This window comes from Cupressus sempervirens, chromosome 9 (assembly GCF_028749045.1).
Source record: "Cupressus sempervirens isolate cs-2001-9-10 chromosome 9, ASM2874904v1, whole genome shotgun sequence".
In the NCBI taxonomy this organism is placed as follows: Eukaryota; Viridiplantae; Streptophyta; class Pinopsida; order Cupressales; family Cupressaceae; genus Cupressus; species Cupressus sempervirens.
In genome coordinates, this window is record NC_143126.1 from 110,363,706 (window position 1) to 110,382,009 (window position 18,304).

The 18,304-nt window shown below is 34.2% G+C and overlaps 1 protein-coding gene across 1 annotated transcript; it reads right to left on the reverse strand.

The window, feature by feature from the left end:
- Positions 1-11,405: 11,405 nt before the first annotated feature.
- Positions 11,406-13,760, reverse strand: LOC149537797 (uncharacterized). The gene is made up of 3 exons (XM_089799179.1): positions 13,492-13,760; positions 12,640-12,769; positions 11,406-12,550 (listed from the first exon to the last, which is right to left on the reverse strand). The coding sequence occupies exons 1-3, from the start codon at positions 13,625-13,627 to the stop codon at positions 11,698-11,700; spliced, it is 1,119 nt and encodes a 372-aa protein (XP_089655305.1). The 5' UTR covers positions 13,628-13,760; the 3' UTR covers positions 11,406-11,697.
- Between the last annotated feature and the right edge of the window lie 4,544 nt (positions 13,761-18,304).

The window sequence follows — 18,304 nt, forward strand, 5'->3', positions numbered from 1 at the left end:
CTATGAAAGAATTTGAGATGCAATTAGGTGGATGCCTATAGGATTTGGAAACTCATTATAAGAAGGCCATGATATGACTGAGAAAGCTATTGATGGGAGTTAGGTTGAGCTAGAGGAAATGGAACATAAGAGTAAACAAAGAGAGGAACATTGAGGCAAACATGAGGATCTCCAATTGGAAAAAGTAGAATATAGATTCTTGATATGCAACATCATCTAGGTCTTTCAAGAAGGCCTCCTTCATAGAGAGGATGAAGAATTTGAGAAAATAGAAGTGATGGTTTTTGTTTATTTGGTCCTCGATGATAGTGTGCAATTTCTAGATTCTTGGTGTTCTGTGTTAGTTATCACTCTTTACTGGTTTAGTTTCGTTGCTTGTTCTCTTTAGTTGTTAGTTTAGTTTCTTTCTTGTTATTTTTATGTTTTGTAGTTAGGTCTGATTTATTGTGAACCCATGTCTTTCTATCTGCTAGACTTGATGTTAATTTTTTTTAAGGGTTTGGGTCCTATCCCACTTTATCTAATTAGAAAAATATATAAATGTTTAAGATAAATTATCTAAATATTTCTAGTAAGCATAACAAGGGAAAAATACTAGGGTTGGCAAGCGTATATGTTCAAGCACTAAGAAGAAGATGGTTTTTGATCCTCCTCTAGATCTCCTCAACATCAAGGGTATTGTGCAAAGTATGACGAAACTCAAAGATGAAATGGAAGCCTATGTGAAGGAGTTGGCATGATCCTATATGTCCCTAGTCCTACTATTTTTTATTTCAGTTCCTGGTTATGTATCCTATTGGTTGCGTTTGTTTAGTTTTAGGTTCTATTGTTTGTGTTAGTTTTAGTGTTGCTCGCTTGTCCAAAATAGTCTTATTTTAGGGCTTAATTTTATATATATTGTAATGAGTTCATGGGGAATTAAGTTCCCTCAAAACCTTATTTTTCTTAATAATAAAAAACTAAATATGTCTACCAATAGAAAGTAGATATTGCACTTTGGAAATTAAAACAATGGAAGGTGATAACTACCACAATAATCAAAAAAATTTGTCAAATGGTTAAGATTCTAGAGTTTGTTAACTATCAAATCTAGACATGGGTCCTCTTTATTATTAAATCACATAGAAATATGTTATGGATTATTGTATCATTGGATAAATTTGTAGGAATATGAACAATGTACAATCACAAACCTGTATTTGTGCTTTGGATTTAAGATAGAAATCCAAAATATTATATCTCACAATTTTGTTTGATATTCTCTCTTATAAACTATCTTTTCATGTATTTAATTCTTGTATAACTAATAAATATCTTTGTTAATATAGTCTAGTTGTTTGAAGATGAAATGGTGAAGACAACTTGAATTTTTGTTTTCAAATTGGAAACAGGAGCTTTTGTAACCATATCTTTGTCTCAATATAAAATAAGGGTAGATCTAAGAAGTAAAAAGCTAAGTGAAAGTAGACAAATAATTAGGTACAATAGTGAAGTCATTCAATTGAATGTATAAGAATTAATGTTTTAACTAATAAAATAAGGTTCATGTATAAAGATAATATATGCACAATTAAATAGATATAATCATAATATGTGTGTGTGTGTGTGCGTGCAAGTGTGTGTGTGTGTGTGTGTGTGTGTGTGTGTGTGTGTGCACGCGCGCGCGCGTGCGCGTGTGTGTCTATGTGTGTCTATATGTATGTATGTATATATATATGTATATATGTATGTATACATGTATATATGTATGTATATATGTCTACATACATGTACACATATATAAATACATTGATGGAGACACAATCAAAGATAAGAATGAACACACAGGAAAAGGGAAATCTTATTATCAATGAAAAATGTCCTATGGGCTTACAATAGTATGATTCTAGAGAAAGAAATTCTCTGCAAAGTACCTTCTCTCTAACTCCACTCAGAACTGCTTTTACAATGCCAAAAATGTTCTTAAATGGACCCCAATTCATTTAGGGTTAGCAATACATTCTAGAATATGCTAGTTGGCATCCATCACCAAAATAGAAGGTTCTAGAATTCACGTTAAAAGGCAGTGTAAAATTAGAAGAATCCATAAACAATAGTCCAACTTCCAGGAGGCATAACTTTTGAACCATTATTTTGATTGACAAACCGTTTACATTTCTAGAAAGCTCTCCAAGTGCTCTATAGCCTTATAAACAAGCTTTGCTTTTCCCCAATTTTTGGCCCCATACAAGGTCATTTAGTGCCCTGAATCTGACTTTGAAGCACTCTTAGGAGGTCTCCAGGAAAATTAAAACTGTAATTACTTTCTAACTATAAAGACTTTTGACCCAATACTTTTTCTAGAGTGCTTTAAATTATAAGTATAATCATACCTCCAACTTACACTCTCTAAATCATCATATTTTTGGCTTAATTACAAACTAACCCTTTTTCTACATTTACACGTATCCCAAGGTGCTTAAAAACTCTAACCCAGAAAACTAATAGTGGAACTATGATAGTTGGAACCTTTGTTTGCCTCAAATTGGTATCTAGAAATAAAAAAACATTAAACAAAAACTATCTCTAAGAATTTTTTGGGTGATACAGGATTGCTCTTACACAACTACATGCTCCTGCATCAAACACCCAGGGTAGATTGAAAAATGACTCTGTCACTATATGGTAGAGGAAAATCCAAATGGGAAACCTCCACTATTGATATCCAAGTTGAGTCCATGATTGGTCATCCTTTCCACTTCACCAAGTACTCTTCATACTGCCTATTTCTAGTACTCCTACCCACACAACTATCCAGAATCTCTTCTATCTCTTCCTTCTTAGAAGTAGGAATTGGACATGGCTCTAGCATCAACACCTCATTTGCACCATCATCATGATATTTTATTAAGTCTGCAATGTTGAAGATAGGAGAAATGTGAATCCCATCTAGCAACTTCACCTCATATGCATTTCCCTAGACATGTTTCTTCAAAATTTTGCAGGGGCCAAATTTCTTCATCTTCAGCATGTTGTAAGTACCCACTGGAAACCATTCCTTTTGTAAGTGTACCATAACCAAATCCCCTCCTCCTTTGATCTTCCCTAGCTTTATACTATTGATTCATCTTGGTAATGTGTGCATGGACCTCCTCATGTAGGCTCTTGACATGTTCAACAAATTCTTCTGCCTTAGCACTTGTCCTCCCCCCTTGCTCCATCTTCCTTAATTTTGGTGCAATCTTTGGGCTACTTCCATACACAATTTAGAATGGTGATCTGCCAGTACTCCTATTTATAGAATTATTGTAAGCTACTTCTGCTTGTGGTAAAATCAAATCCCATCCCTTAGGCTTATCTCCCACTAAACACCTCAAGAAATTCCCTAGACTTCTATTTACCACTTGTGTCTATCCATCAGTCTGTGGATGATTTGTAGAACTAAACTTCAATTCCATCCTCAACTTCTTCTACAAAGTCCTCCAAAAATACTCAAAAAACTTAGTATCTCTATCAGAAACAATACTTTTTGGGAGACCATGTAGTCTCATCACCTCTCTGAAAAACAAATCTATAATATGTACAACATCATGTGTCTTGTGGCATTGAATGAAATGTGTCATCTTGGAGAACCTATCAACCACCACAAACACTAAGTCATTACCCCTTTTTGTCCTTGACAATCTAAGAACAAAATCCATACTTATGTCCTCCCATGGCTTCGATGGAATTGGCAATGGTTGATAGAGTCTAGTATTGTGACTAAATCCTTTGGTTTCTTGACATACTTGACAACTCTATACAAACTTCTTCACATCCTATGACATTTGAGGCCAAAAATAATGTTCTCTAAGAATGACAATGGTCTTATCTCAAACAAAGTTTCCTACCATACCCCCATTGTGTTTCTCATTGATCAAATTTTCTCTCATGGAACTCCTTGAAATGCACAATTGACTACCCTTGAACAACATACCATCTTGAATCAAATAATCTAGCCACCTGGTTCTATCTATAGTAACAGGTTCTTTACAAGCCTTCCATGTTTCAGCAAAATCAGAATCCTTAGGATACAAATTCTTGAGTTGAACTAACCCAACCACTTCAACCTGCATTACTACCAGCAACAATTGTCTCCTACTCAATGCATCTACAACCCTATTAGACCTTCCAATTCTATGTTTCAACACAAATGTATAGCTCTACATGAACTCTACCCACTTCAAATGTCTTTGGTTTAGTTTACCTTGGCTATTTAGGTACTGCAATGCCTGGTGATCAATATACAAGACAAATTCTTTTGAAAATAAATAATGCCTCCATTTCTTTATGGCTTCAATAATTGCATAGAACTCTTGATCATAAAATAAATACTTCTTCTTTGCATCATTCAATTTTTCACTAAAATATGTAATAGGCTTACCTTCTTGGCTCAATACAACCCCAATAGCACTACCACTAGCATCACAATCTACCTGGAACACTTTACTAAAATTAGGAAGTGCCAACATAGGTTGTTCTATCACCTTCTTCTTCAATAGTTCAAAACTCCTTGCAGCTATTGTGGTCCACTTGAACTCTTTCCTATGCCCCCTTATTGTTTCAGTTAGGGGTGCACATATGCCACTGAAAATCTTAATGAACTTCCTGTAAAAACTAACCAAACCATGAAATTATCTCACCTCAGTAGTAGACCTTGGAGTAGGCCATTCCAAGATGGCTTTTACCTTCTCTGGATCCATTTTGAGACCCTCAGATGATACAACAAACCCCAAGTAGAGTAACTCTTTTTTTACAAAGCTACACTTCTTCAAATTAATCAACATTTTCTCTTCCCTCATCAAGGACTCTACAAATGTGCAATAAATGTTCATCCAAAGTCTTGGTGAAAATTAAAATATCATCCAAATAGAAAATAAATTTTTTTTCCAAGAATTTCTTTAGTACCTCATTCACAAGCTGCAAGAAGGTCCTTGGCACGCTAGTCAGTTCAAAGGGCATTACTAACCACTCATATAGACCCTCCTTGGTCTTGAATGCAATCTTCCACTCATCTCCCTCTCGTATTTGTATCCGGTGATAACCACTCTTGAGATCTATCATTGTGAAGTGCTAAGCTCCACTCAAGTAGTCCATAAGATCATCCATTCTTGGCAAAGGGAATCAATACGTGATGGTTATTCTATTTATAGCTTGAGAATTTGTGCACATTCTCCACTCTCCATCCTTCTTTGGTGCCAGTACTACAGGTACAACACATGGACTCAGGCTCTCTCGAATCAAACCCTTCCTCAATAGCTCCTGAACTTATTTTTTTAGCTCCTCAATTTTAGTAGGAGTCATCCTATGAGCAACCTTGTTAGGAAAACTAGCTCCAGGGATTAAAATCTATCTAATGACTAATCTACCTTATTGGTGGCAACCCTTCTGGAACATTATCAGAGATGACATCTCCATACTCACTTAATAAGCCTAAAACTTTAGGTGGAATTTCACTACTACCTTCCTTATCTCTTCTAGGAATCAAAGCATAACACATACACTAATTTTCATACCATCCAAAAAATTTCTTCCATCAACAAGGCATATCCTAGCACTATTGCATACCTTTTCACCTTCCTTTATCAAGGGTTTCAGTTTTTGGCAAACTCTATCCTTTGTCAGAGAGTATGTATTTGCATGACCATCATGTACAACATGCCTATCAAATTGCCATGGTCTTCCCAACAATAAATGGCAGACATCCATTAGAATAATGTCACAGAGAACTTCATCATGGTAACTCCCAATCTTGAACTTTATGAAACACTATTCACTGACCAGGACCTTATGATCATTCTTCACCCAAAGAATCCAATAGGGTTGGAGCTATTTCTCCCTCTTGAGCTTTAGCTTAGAGATCATCTACTCAGATACCAAGTTGTCCATGCTACCACCATCAACAATCACATCAGAACACTTATCCTCACACTTACACCTAGTACGAAGAAAAATCTTTCTTTGTCTAGGTTCAGTCTCACCGCTTAGTAAGACCCTTTCATTTACGAGAACCTCTCCTCTTTCTACATCCTCTAAATGTGATGATTGTGCATCCTCATCCACATGAGCAACCCTTGCTTGACCATTAGGTCTCCTATCTGTCCTTCCTTGTCATTGAGGGGATTCAAAAGCACAATGAACTTCTTCATTACAATGAAAATAGGTACCATGGAAGCCTCCTCTTCTTGATCCTTCTCCACATCCTCTACCTCTTCCTCTCTAATCTCCAAAGTTTTGATCATGGGAGCAATTGAAACCCTCATTTCTCTAGTTTCTGCTAGTACCCACATCTTCATTTTTCTTTTGGGTATCATTTCGGCCTCCAAATGACCTACCATTGCCCCTTCCTCCTTGACTACACCCTCTTTGCTTTCTGTCAAACCTTTTGTTTAGCTTCTCTTCAATTCACAAGGTAAACTGGTATGCCTATTCAATGCTAATCATTCTAACTAGACTTAACTCTTCTTGAATGCTAGGTTGTAACCCACTGAGGTAACGAGAAACCTTCTCCTTATTTTCTTTGGCATGTCCTACCCTAATAAAAAATTGATAAAATTCCTCCGTATATTCCTGGACAAATTTTCTTGCTTGCTTTAATCCTTGCATTTTCTTGAACAAATCAAGCTCATGATCACCAGGAATGAACTGCTTCTTTAGTTTGTCCACCATGTGATACCACCTTGTGATTTTCTCTTTCCTCTTCTATTCCTTTCCAGTTGAATCTCTTGCCACTAGATTTTGGCATGGCCTTTCATTTTGTCCTTCGTAAACTTAACCCTATTTGGGTCCCTAATATCCTTATACTCAAAATACTCCTCTAGTTCATTGATCTAGTCGATCAACCCATCCAGGTTTAGATTTCCTAAAAACATATCCACATCAATTTTAGGACTTTTTTCAAGCTTAGAAATGGCCCTAAAAAGCCTCTCCTCTAACTGATTTAGGACTTCCTCATCGCCTTCCCCTTCCTATCCAATTTTTTTTTCTTCTTCATTTTCTTCCTCACTTTCATCGTCTGCAGAAACATTCATTCCTCTATGGATCTCCTCCTACAATGCTTGAACTTGTCTCTAGAGGGTTCTAACCTCAAGAGTAAAAACTCCAGCCCTTCCACCATGTTCTCTTCATGGAGGCATCGTCTTGTCTGAAACCCACAACCACACAGTCCTAGGGCAAACTACCTCATAGTCGATGCTCTGTCTACACACTCAGGAAAACCTACTCTGATACCACTTGATGGAGACACAACCAAAGACCAGAATGAACACACAAGAAAAAGGAAATCTTATTATCAATGAAAAATGCCCTATGGGCTTACAATTCTATGATTCTAGAGAAAGAAATTCTCTGCATAGTACCTTCTCTCTAACTCCATTGAGAACTGCTTTTACAATGGCAAAAATGTTCTTAAATAGACCACAATTCATTTAGGGTTAGGAATACATTCTAGAATATGCCAATTGGCATCCACCGCCAAAACAGAAGGTTCCAAAATTCACATTAGAAGTTAGTGTAAAATTAGAAGAATCCAGAAATGGTAGTCCAACTTTTGGTAGGCATAACTTTTGAACCATGACTCCGATTGATGAACCATTTACATTTTCAAAAAGTTCTCAAAGTGCTCTATAGTCTTATGGAAAATATTTACTTGTCTCCCATTTTTTGGCCTCATACAAGGCTATTTAGTTCCTCGAATCTAATTTTGAAGCACTTTTAAGAGGTCTCCAAGAAAATTAAAACTCCAATAACTTTCTAACTATAAAATATTTTGACATGATTATTTTTCTGGAGTGCTTTAAATTACAAGTATAATCATCCCTCCAACTTACACCCTCTAACTCATCATGTTTTTGGCTCAATTACAAAATAACCCATTTTCTACATTTACATGTATCCCAAGGTACTTAAAAACTCTAACCCAAAAAACTAATAGTGGAACTATGAGAGTTGGAACCTTTGTTTGCCCCAAATTGGTATCTAAAAATAAAAATACATTAAACAGAAACTATCTCTAAGCATATTTTTGGGTGATACAAGATTGCCCTTACACCACTAGATGCTCCTCCATCATACATGTACACATATATATACATATACCTATATACATATAGATGTATATATGTATAAATATATGTATGTATGTATATATATGTGTGTGTGTATACATGTATATATGTATGTATATATGTATATGTGTGTGTGTGTGCGTGTGTGTGTGTATGTTTATATATATTATATATCTATATATATCTACATATGTATATGTATATGTATATGTATATGTATGTATGTACGTATGTATAGATATTTGTGTATACATATATACGTACAAACATATATGCATGCATATATCCATACATAGATGCATGCATAAATATAGGAAAAAATAAAGTTAAAAATAATATGAATATATAAAACTTCTATTATACTAATAATTATATTTCTATTTTTTGATAATTTCATTATCTTATTTTCCTTCTCGATATTCACTAAAAGTATTAAGGAATAATATTAGTCTAACTAAACTCTACTTTAACATTAATAATTCATAAAGAAGCATGGAACATTTCTTCAAGCCCAATAAGAGGCCACTTCACATAAGAGGTAGACTCAATAGAGAAAAGTTATCATCACGATGGAATGATTTTTGTTTCCATGATGAGATTTCATTTCTATTCCTTCTAATTCATGATCTTTTAGTGTTGGTTATGGATGTTAGAAAATGTAGAGAGGAAAGGAAATTTTTTACTATCCTTCACTAGGGTCTTATATTTTGCCTATATAACTTTCATCATGCATTGTGTCCTACCACAAAATTATTTTGATACACTCCTTACCACTCAAAACCACCCATGTGGCTATGTCGACCTTCATTCCCAACACTCACATTGTCTCAATGGATTCCTCTTCTTCTAGTGGCCAAAAACTTAAGGATCCCCCCACTATGTAATTTTCCCAACTAAACCCTAAACTAATGATGGTTATGGATTTGGTGAGGTTGGGATGAAATTAGCTATTGGTAGGAGACATTCTCACAAAATTACCTCAACCACTAATAGGAAAAAAGTGTGGAAAATAGGTGAGTCCAGAGGAGGTGGATTCAGACTCTAAGACTAAGGGAAGTTGGGAGAAAGGAAAATATGCAAGGAAAAAATAAAAAGCTAGAGGTTCCATCACATTGATGATGAGGAGGAAACTATCACTAAATCACCTGCTCCTCCCTACCTAAGAACAATAGAGTCCTCTCAGGATAAAGAAATTTTGTACCTATCGACTAGTTTTAGTTTGGACATAGTGGATCTCATACCTAAGAAGGAGGCTTTGTGCACTAATGACAACTCCCTCATGACTGCCATTCTCTTTTCAAGAAGATAAAGGAGTACTTCCTTATTTCACCATGATCACCCCCTCCCCCTAGTCCAAGACACCTTCCCTTCTTCTAGTTTGGAGAAGACCACCTTTGTGCAAGTTGAAGCTGAGATAAAGAACCTATGGGTGGAGGTGGAGAATGTAAAGAAGATGGTGTCAAAGTGAGACCTGAGATTCAACAGCTTGAAAAAAAAAATCTCTTAAAATCATGCATGTACTAGCTACCACCCTCAAGCTCTTGTGGTAGGATAAATTAGAGTGTAGAGAAGAGGAAGTTGATAGCTTCTAGAGGCTTGATAGGTTTGTCGAGGATGATTGACTAGATGTGCTGCTATCAAAACTAACACCCCAAAGGAGAAGAAGAAATGAGGGCTCAACTTCATTTTGTCCTACTCATATTTTATTATGGTCAAGTTTAGGCCCTCTATGGATGATAACAATATTTGGATAATGAAGACTCTCAAGACTATGGTAATTTTGCTTCTAGTTTAGTTTTTCCTCTTAACCATTTTAGTGGCAGATATCAAAACCATCACCCCCCCCCCCCCCCACACCACCCCCCCACACACAAGAGGAGGAGAAAGAATGAGGGTTCAGCCTCATTTTGTCCCACTTATTATTATTATTATTTATTATGGTTAAATTACGGTCCTGTGTGGATGATAAAAATATTTGGATTATGAAGACTCTTAAGTCCAATCCCTACATGGCTAGATCTGATGTTATGATTAACCATATTTGGATAATGGAGACTCTTAAGAGTATGGTGAATGGAGACTCTTGAGACTCTTAAGACTATTGTTTAAGGTGACTATATAATTCTATTTGTAGCATTGCGTTTTTATATTGAATAGTGATGGCTAGTGTGTAGTTTTGTTGATGAATAGATTGTTAATCAATTGATAGTGATCCTGTCACTAATTTGTTCTTTTGACTAATCACCCATTTTTAATTACTTCTTAATATAAAAAATATTAATAATTTATATAAAAATTATTATAAATTAAAAAACAGTATTACTATGACAAACATCTATGCCTCGTACTATTGTAATTCACAAACATACTTTGTTGAAAATTACCCACAGTTTTTAAAATGCTTTCACTATATATATTTACACAGAAGAACAGTTTAATGGCTACTTCGAAGTATAATGCACAGCTATTTATTTAGTCACCTTATCCTCTTAAAGGGGATTTGTAATCTAAGGAAAACTATCCATTAGACACACTAGTCTCCTTAAGATTTGAGTTTTCCAATCTAAGGAAAAGATAAACCTATAACATATTTTATTATAGTGGTAAGCCCACAATCAGAGCTCATGCCTCCCACGATAAACTTGCAGTGAGATAATTTGGCTCTTCCAGTTTCCTATGCCAGGCGATGTGATATCTGTCCAATAACTTGATTGTTTCCCACCACTGAAACTGAATCTTAAAAAGGCTTGAGCATGTTACCGATCACAAGATATATTTCTTTTGAACTGTTTCGACTTCATAATTCATGAATACCTTAACTACTAGTTATCAGCCAATACGTTGTGATCAGTGTACCAACTATATAACCTCTTTCTACCAATCATTATAAATTTAAAGTTTCTTTTGTTTAACGTTGAGTTCAGGAGTGTTCCATTTCCTTAGGACTCACTTCTTATGTTCATTCTAAGACGCCTAAGACACCTTAACAACTTTGTTACGCGCATTCTAAAACAACTTTAACAACTTGGAAAAACATTGAAAAGGGAATGTATCAGTTGTTCTTTATAATTCTAATGTGCTTAATGTTATAAACTGAGCCAGATTATAGAAAGGTGAAAAGAAAATATGTTCTTAAAAAAATAATATTGTTGTACTACATTTTATTTTCAATTTCAATGAAAATATTAACATGGTTAAAAAGAGAGAATAATAACAGATTATCATCCTTTTTCTTCTTAAAGACTGCAAACATCAGGCAATCCTCCATTAAATTATAGTAATGCAATATGTTCACCAGTATTAAGAAAAAGACTCTACATATCATCCATAAATAAGTCTGAATTTAATATATTTTTTTCGCAAACATATAAATTTGAAAGAATGGAAAATAATCTCTCCCATAACTATTAAACATAGAAAACTCATATATCATCATGCACTATCTCCATACCCATCCTAAAGGTAGGTGTCAGTCTTCTCTGACCAAGAATTATACGCCTTCTTTACAACAGATTTATTTCAAAGCATTTCTAACAAATGATACTGAGACCTGCCTGAAGATGACTCCATGACACCTGTGGATCCAAAAATGGCCCATATACTTTCTCTCTTGTCAAAGAACCATGCTATCAGTTTTAGTACAGTATAGTAAATCATTCCAGTACATTGAGTCCTCCATGTGCAAATTCATATTGTTCATAAACTCTGACTCATAGTTTCCATCCGGAGAGCTACCACAACTTGTAGGAGGAAAAAAGGGTGAGTTAACAATCTCAGACAACTCTGCATCCAACACTGTTGGGCATTCTAATTTAATATGATCTCCTGTCCATGTTGTATATTCATATGGAGTAGCAGCTGCTGTCTGATATGAAATCTGGGCATCCACTCCCACAGTGGATTCATGTAATTGGGTGGCACTGCTATTATTATTACTAATGCAGCTTGATGTTTCTTTTGGGGAGGTGCTGCTTATATTCATGCCATTTGACATATCAATGAGAGTAGCTTCAAACCTATCAATGAGTGTCTTAACAGAATTATCTGGGTCAAACAAAGACATTTGATTTTCAAAGGCTTGCTGAAGATTGAGCTGAAATGTAGCTGGTTGTGAAATTGGACTGGTATCAGCAATGGTGTGTACTTGTGAACAATTGGCTTGTCCAAACAGCTGGGAGACCATTTCAGGATCGAAATCAACATAAGGGCGATTCATTTTTATATTTGTTTGCTTATTTTCTTGTGCTGTGGTTCTTGCTCCATACCCATATGGCCCTAAGTTGGGCTCTGATAAAACATACCTTCTAAGGTCATTCACCTCTTTTTGCCTTGCTTCTGCTGCTGCTAAATGACGTTTGTGTTGATCCTTCCGTTTTCCAAGCAGTTTCTTTTTCAGTTTTGTGTTCCAGTAGTTCTTTATATCATTATCAGTTCTGCCTGGCAGCTGGGCTGCAATTACAGACCATCTGCATGGAAAAAAAGTCTTAGATGCTATACAATTACAACTATGCCACAAATTTAGTGGGTATTATTTCACTATTTGCAATTTTGTTACCTGCTTCCAATACTATTGTAGAGGCTACAAATTATATCATCTTCTTCTTCGGAGAACTCTCCATGCTTTATATTGGGCCTCAAGTAATTAAGCCATCTAAGTCTGCAGCTCTTTCCACACCTTTTCAAGCCTGAGCCAATGACCACGGAGGTAAATACAATGAACCCTCCAAAATATTATTTCTTTAGTAAAGATAAAAATGATAGATATAGAAAATAAGAGATGCTATTGTTTCCTAACTAGACCTAGCCTAATTGAAAACAATACAGACAAAAAGCAATACCGCTGAACAATCATCTAGACAGAGAGATAGGAATCCTAACCCTAATATAACAGATACATAAATAGGAGATCAAACTTCTGATAAACATAAGATTTTCAGTAACGCAACTAAAATAGGTCAAATTTTATTTAGACCAAGAAATCCCAATATTTATATAATAGACACACCGACAAATCAAAATAGATAAAGCAGAAGTCTGAAGATTGATATAAACACAAGATTTTCACAAAAACAACAAAGATCTACTTGACATAGTATGAAAAATTCAGATCTGATAAATAAGGTTTACAAAACCTAAATCCCTAAATCAAATATTAGAGAACATATCATAAAATCCTTGAACAAGCTAATTTCAAAACTAACCTACTGAAGATAATCATTAAATTCGCAGTTCACAAAATGCACAAGGTAACAAAATGGTGTAAACCTAAACAGAATGTCAAACCCTAAATAACAATAAAGGATATCTCTGTGTACGTTTGTACTAAAGTTCTACAAAGTTGAAATCTCAGAAAGCAACAAAGTACATGTTTTCTAGTTTGATTTCTTCCATATGCTGCAACACATACCAACTTTCTGAGGCAGAGCAATCCAATTTCCTCCAGTTCCATGTTGCTCTATATACTCCTTGAGTTTTGTGTCCTCTTCAGGAGACCATGGCCCTTTCTTCACAGTAGCTTTATCACAGCAAGGTGCTCTGCCCATTCTCACAGCAGAATATCCAAGCTGATCAGTATGGACAATGTTAGGCTGATGAGGGTATAAAATGGGCTTCTCCCAAAACCACAGAAGATCTTGGAAAAGACACCGTCTCCCTAATATTGCAATGATTGTTGTACCATCCTTTCATTACCCACGTATCCCTATTAGTAGTCTTGTCAACAGACTCTAGACTACTATTCAAGTAGGACCTGGTCCAAAACCTAAACAAATTGGGAAAGAGATTGCATAGTCCGAATGGTCTAAAAGACTTCATATTCCTAGAAGAATCCAAGGAAACTTCTATAGTGCCTATTCTCCTCATCCCTAACAGTTTTTATGAGACTTTGTTTCTCAAGGTTCATCGACCAAAGTCCCCGAAAAAATCTTATTTTAAATTTCCATTGAAGTATTGGCAGATTGAAATCAACACAGTCAAAACAACGAAATATTCTTAATTAGGAATAGAATTTCATGGTGGAGTGCAATCTAACCCTGGTCGTCACTCAGTTTGACTTTACATCTGCATATGACATAATCTAACAGAGTAATAGAAAGAAACTAAGTCTTGTTCATATAGCCTTCGTTTTAATCTGAATAACTCAAAGCGTGGGAGGAACAAAACGTGGGGTACAGGTAAATGCTGTTCTAGGGCAATAGACTACATCTTATAATGACTTTTTCTCCCTTGTACACATTTAACAGTGAGATACCGCAGCAAGAAATGGCTCAGTCCTCCTCCTGTAAGCCACAATGTTTATTATATTAAAAAGCTGAACTTTGTGTCAACGAATATTCTTGTGGCTTGTCCCCACACTGTCATATCACGACTCTAGCCCCATTTTTTAATGCACATATTGTAGACACGTACTATGTTCTGACATGCACTCCAAACATAAACAAATTTCTACAGATCGTCAATAACAAGCTCTCTAAGCGCTCTTCATGCTCTACAACCCTATGTTGTATAAATTTTAGTAACTTAAATACTATTAGTAATTCTTTGTTTTCAGGAAAGAAATGTGTTTTATGAAAGAAAATTTTATTCATTTAATATATTTTAGAGGGGAATAGGCAGATGTAGTCTAGCAAACTAAGTTTAGTTCAGGATATGGTAAGTTACTTCTTATAATCTCATTGTCTATTTGAGGTTGTTGATTTGACATGATCAACTCAACATTCATGTAAGTTCAATCATCACTAGTTACATCTTGGACCTACTAAAGAAGAATCCAATGTCAAGTTATCTCAACCATACCAATTATTTGGACTAGGATATAATTTGTTTAAATTATTGATAATTATTAAATGTGTATTTTCCCAATTAAATTTACGTATCTCTAAAGGTAGACATTGACTATTTTATAGAGGTGCAACTAGATAGCATGTCAATGCAATCAATTTGAACTGCATTATAGAAACATTGTTTGTTTTTTATTTAAGTCAACACTAATGCAATAATGACAAATCATGGAAAGTTCAATCTTCAACCTATAATAGAAGAAACCAAAGCATTAGCTAAACCACATCAATTGTTTGGAGAAGAGTAATTTATTCTTATTAATAATTAATAGCATTGTTACTTTTCAAGAAGGGATGAATTATCCAAAAACAACATCATACAATGTCTCATATAGGAGATCTCACAAGCTAGGGAACATTATTCTAATTCTATTTTCTACAAATGTGTGTGAGTTAAACATGTGTATCTTACATTAAGTTATACCACCCCTACTCATGTGAAATTAAACTATTAACATTATTGAATGTTTGAAGCATTTGCCTCCTTACAAGAAAGATGAATCTTGTGGGTGTAAACAATATGATGGAGCTCTCACACCTCATCAAACATTGGAATGACTTTAAGAAAGCTTAGTCATTTTTAATCTTAGGTTTCTTTTGCTCACCTTTGAAAGAGGTGTTAACACTTTTTAAAATAATTTGATGTTAGGTCGATTCTGTATGTTTTAAATTTGCATTACTCTATGTTTATAAAGTTTTTGATTGATAAGAACTTACATTATTTTAATATTTAAACTATTACAACTATGTTTATGCAGACAGATGTTATAAATTTATATTTATGGATTGATCTCTTTGTTTGTATGTTGTTTAGTTGGTTTATTTTAATGTTGTCCTTGATTAGTTTTATCTCTTCTCTAAGTGATCATCGCTCCGTTAGGATTTAGGCTAGTGCTTTTAATAATTAATGTTGGACTTTCTATTACTATGTTGGTTTAGGATATTGTGGTAGGCTGCTTGGCTATAATGGCCTTGAGCTTTTCCTTCTTCTTGTACTTGTATCTTTAGGTTTAGGGTCATCTCCTTGCATCCTTTATAAATTAAAAAAAACATGATTTTATAGTGTGAATGGTGTCAAATTGATGATTCACTTGATGAGAAAGAATTTTTCTACATAAGATGATATTGTAGAGTCATAAAGTTGGCATTGAATGTATATGCATTTCTTAGTAATCGTTAAAAGAGGCATAGCTATAGATAATATTTCTCCTATGCTTGGGTGCACTTTTGGCATGAATTAATTATGGATCTTAATCAATGTAGAAATAAAAAAGTTTAGAAAATGGATTGAAATTTCAAAAAATTCTTAAATGGGATAGTTTTTTATTATTATTGATCAAGGGTTGAAATGGGTTTTTTATAGGCCTAAAACCCCAACAAACATTAAATAATATTACTAAAAATTTATGAGTTTAAAAAGTGTTGGAAAAGAAAACCAACACCCCTAGACAACTAGTATCCCACCAAAGATCAATAGAAATATTAGAAATAAGGACCAACACAAAAAGAAGATGGCAAGACTAAGTTAAAAACACAAAAGACAAAAAAAATCGAAAGACTAAAGAACCAACTAAGCATTAGGCTAGCTCAACTACCATCTCCTCCTCTTTTCCTTCATCTTTTCCAAGGGCTCTTTGACATCCTCTTTGATCTTTTCTTCATTCTTGGCATCTTTCTTCCTTGTTGAAGATCTAGTTCTTATCTTTCCAAGAGACTTGTCCATACCCCAGCCTCATATAGGTCCAACATCATAATGTTTTATGTGTGCATGTCAAGATTACCTACAAGTTTATTCACACTCTCTAGTGAGTACTCGAATATCGGCCAACCCTTGTAACTTAATCACTAAATCATTCCCTACAATACACATAATAGGTTCCATTCAGCTTATTCTCAACTTCCTTATAACTTAATCTATATTTATTTCTTGTTGTGTACTTTTTCTTTTCTTTTTTCCTTTGAAATACCAAAACATAATATTGTTGTCATGAACTCTTTTTGCATTGGAAGAATATTGGATTGGTTGATTGGTTCTAATCTAACTTAAAATAGTTTTCACCTAATGTTTTATTGTCCCAAGATGCATTATATAGCAATGAAGAGATGATGAAGATGTATATCTTTCTTTTTATGTATTATGTCGGTGTTTGTTTCATCGCTTGTCTTGGATGTGTTAGCAAAGGTCTTTGATTTATTAACAATTTATTTAGTGAAAATGGATTAGTTAAATGATGTAATCAAATGCAAGAAAATAATTAACATATATTATTAGATAAATCGCCAAATTGAAATATAGTTTAAATACCCAATACTATTAAATAATTCAAAATAAGAATTCCACTATTATGAGTTTTAGTAATTTACATGTAGACTATCTTCGAATTATTAACAAGGTACTTTAATCTTTCTTTTTTTATATCAATAGATTTTAAAACCAAATTGGAATGATAATGCAAAAATTAAACAAAGTGTAAGCTACTTAGTTTAAGAACATTAAAAAAAAAATCTAATTATTTATAATACATTATTTAGTGATATGATGTTATTAATTTGGGAGGTATTGGAGCCAATTAATATATTTCTAGCTCTATTATTATAAATTTTATTTAAATTTAAACTATTATTCCAAAATAATAAGTCAATTAACAAAACAAACCTTTAAAGTTAATAGATATATAGATGAAGATATAATAGACTAATTCTCAAAGGCTCACTTTTTCATCTTTTCTTATCTTATCCATCATGATATGTTTTACTTGGTGTAAGAAGTATAACTCGATGCCCTTCTAGGTTAAGGATGAAATTGCTACCATTTCTTCAACTTAGGGTTTGCTTCAAAAATTATGCACAACTCGGCTTTGATGCAACTACTCATGATTTTCTCCAACAATTGATGTCACACACCAAATCTTAACAATCCTTTCTCAAATTCTCTTGAATGCTCAAACTCAATGTTCTTTGACGAAAACTCATATGGTGTCTGATCAAAATGATTGAAAATCAATATATAACTTGAAATTTTTGGCTTAGGGCCTCATCAATGCTATGCACACTTCATACATCCTTCAATTCAGCTAGTACCACAACTCAATCCATAATAGAGATCACCCTTGAGCACTTAATACTTGCATGGCTTTAATATTGGTGCTGAACCATAATTGACTCTTCAACTCAGCACCAAAGATACTTCACTCAATTCAAACCTCCAATCTATCCTAGAACATCCATTACAATACTGATTTGGACTTCCATGCATATTATCTTAGGAATTGATGTATGATATGGCAATTTTAAATATAGTTCCATACATACCTCTTTACTTAGGTTGAGGTGAGGGAGTCACCTAATATATTGGATTGGGTGACCGCATTTTCACCATTT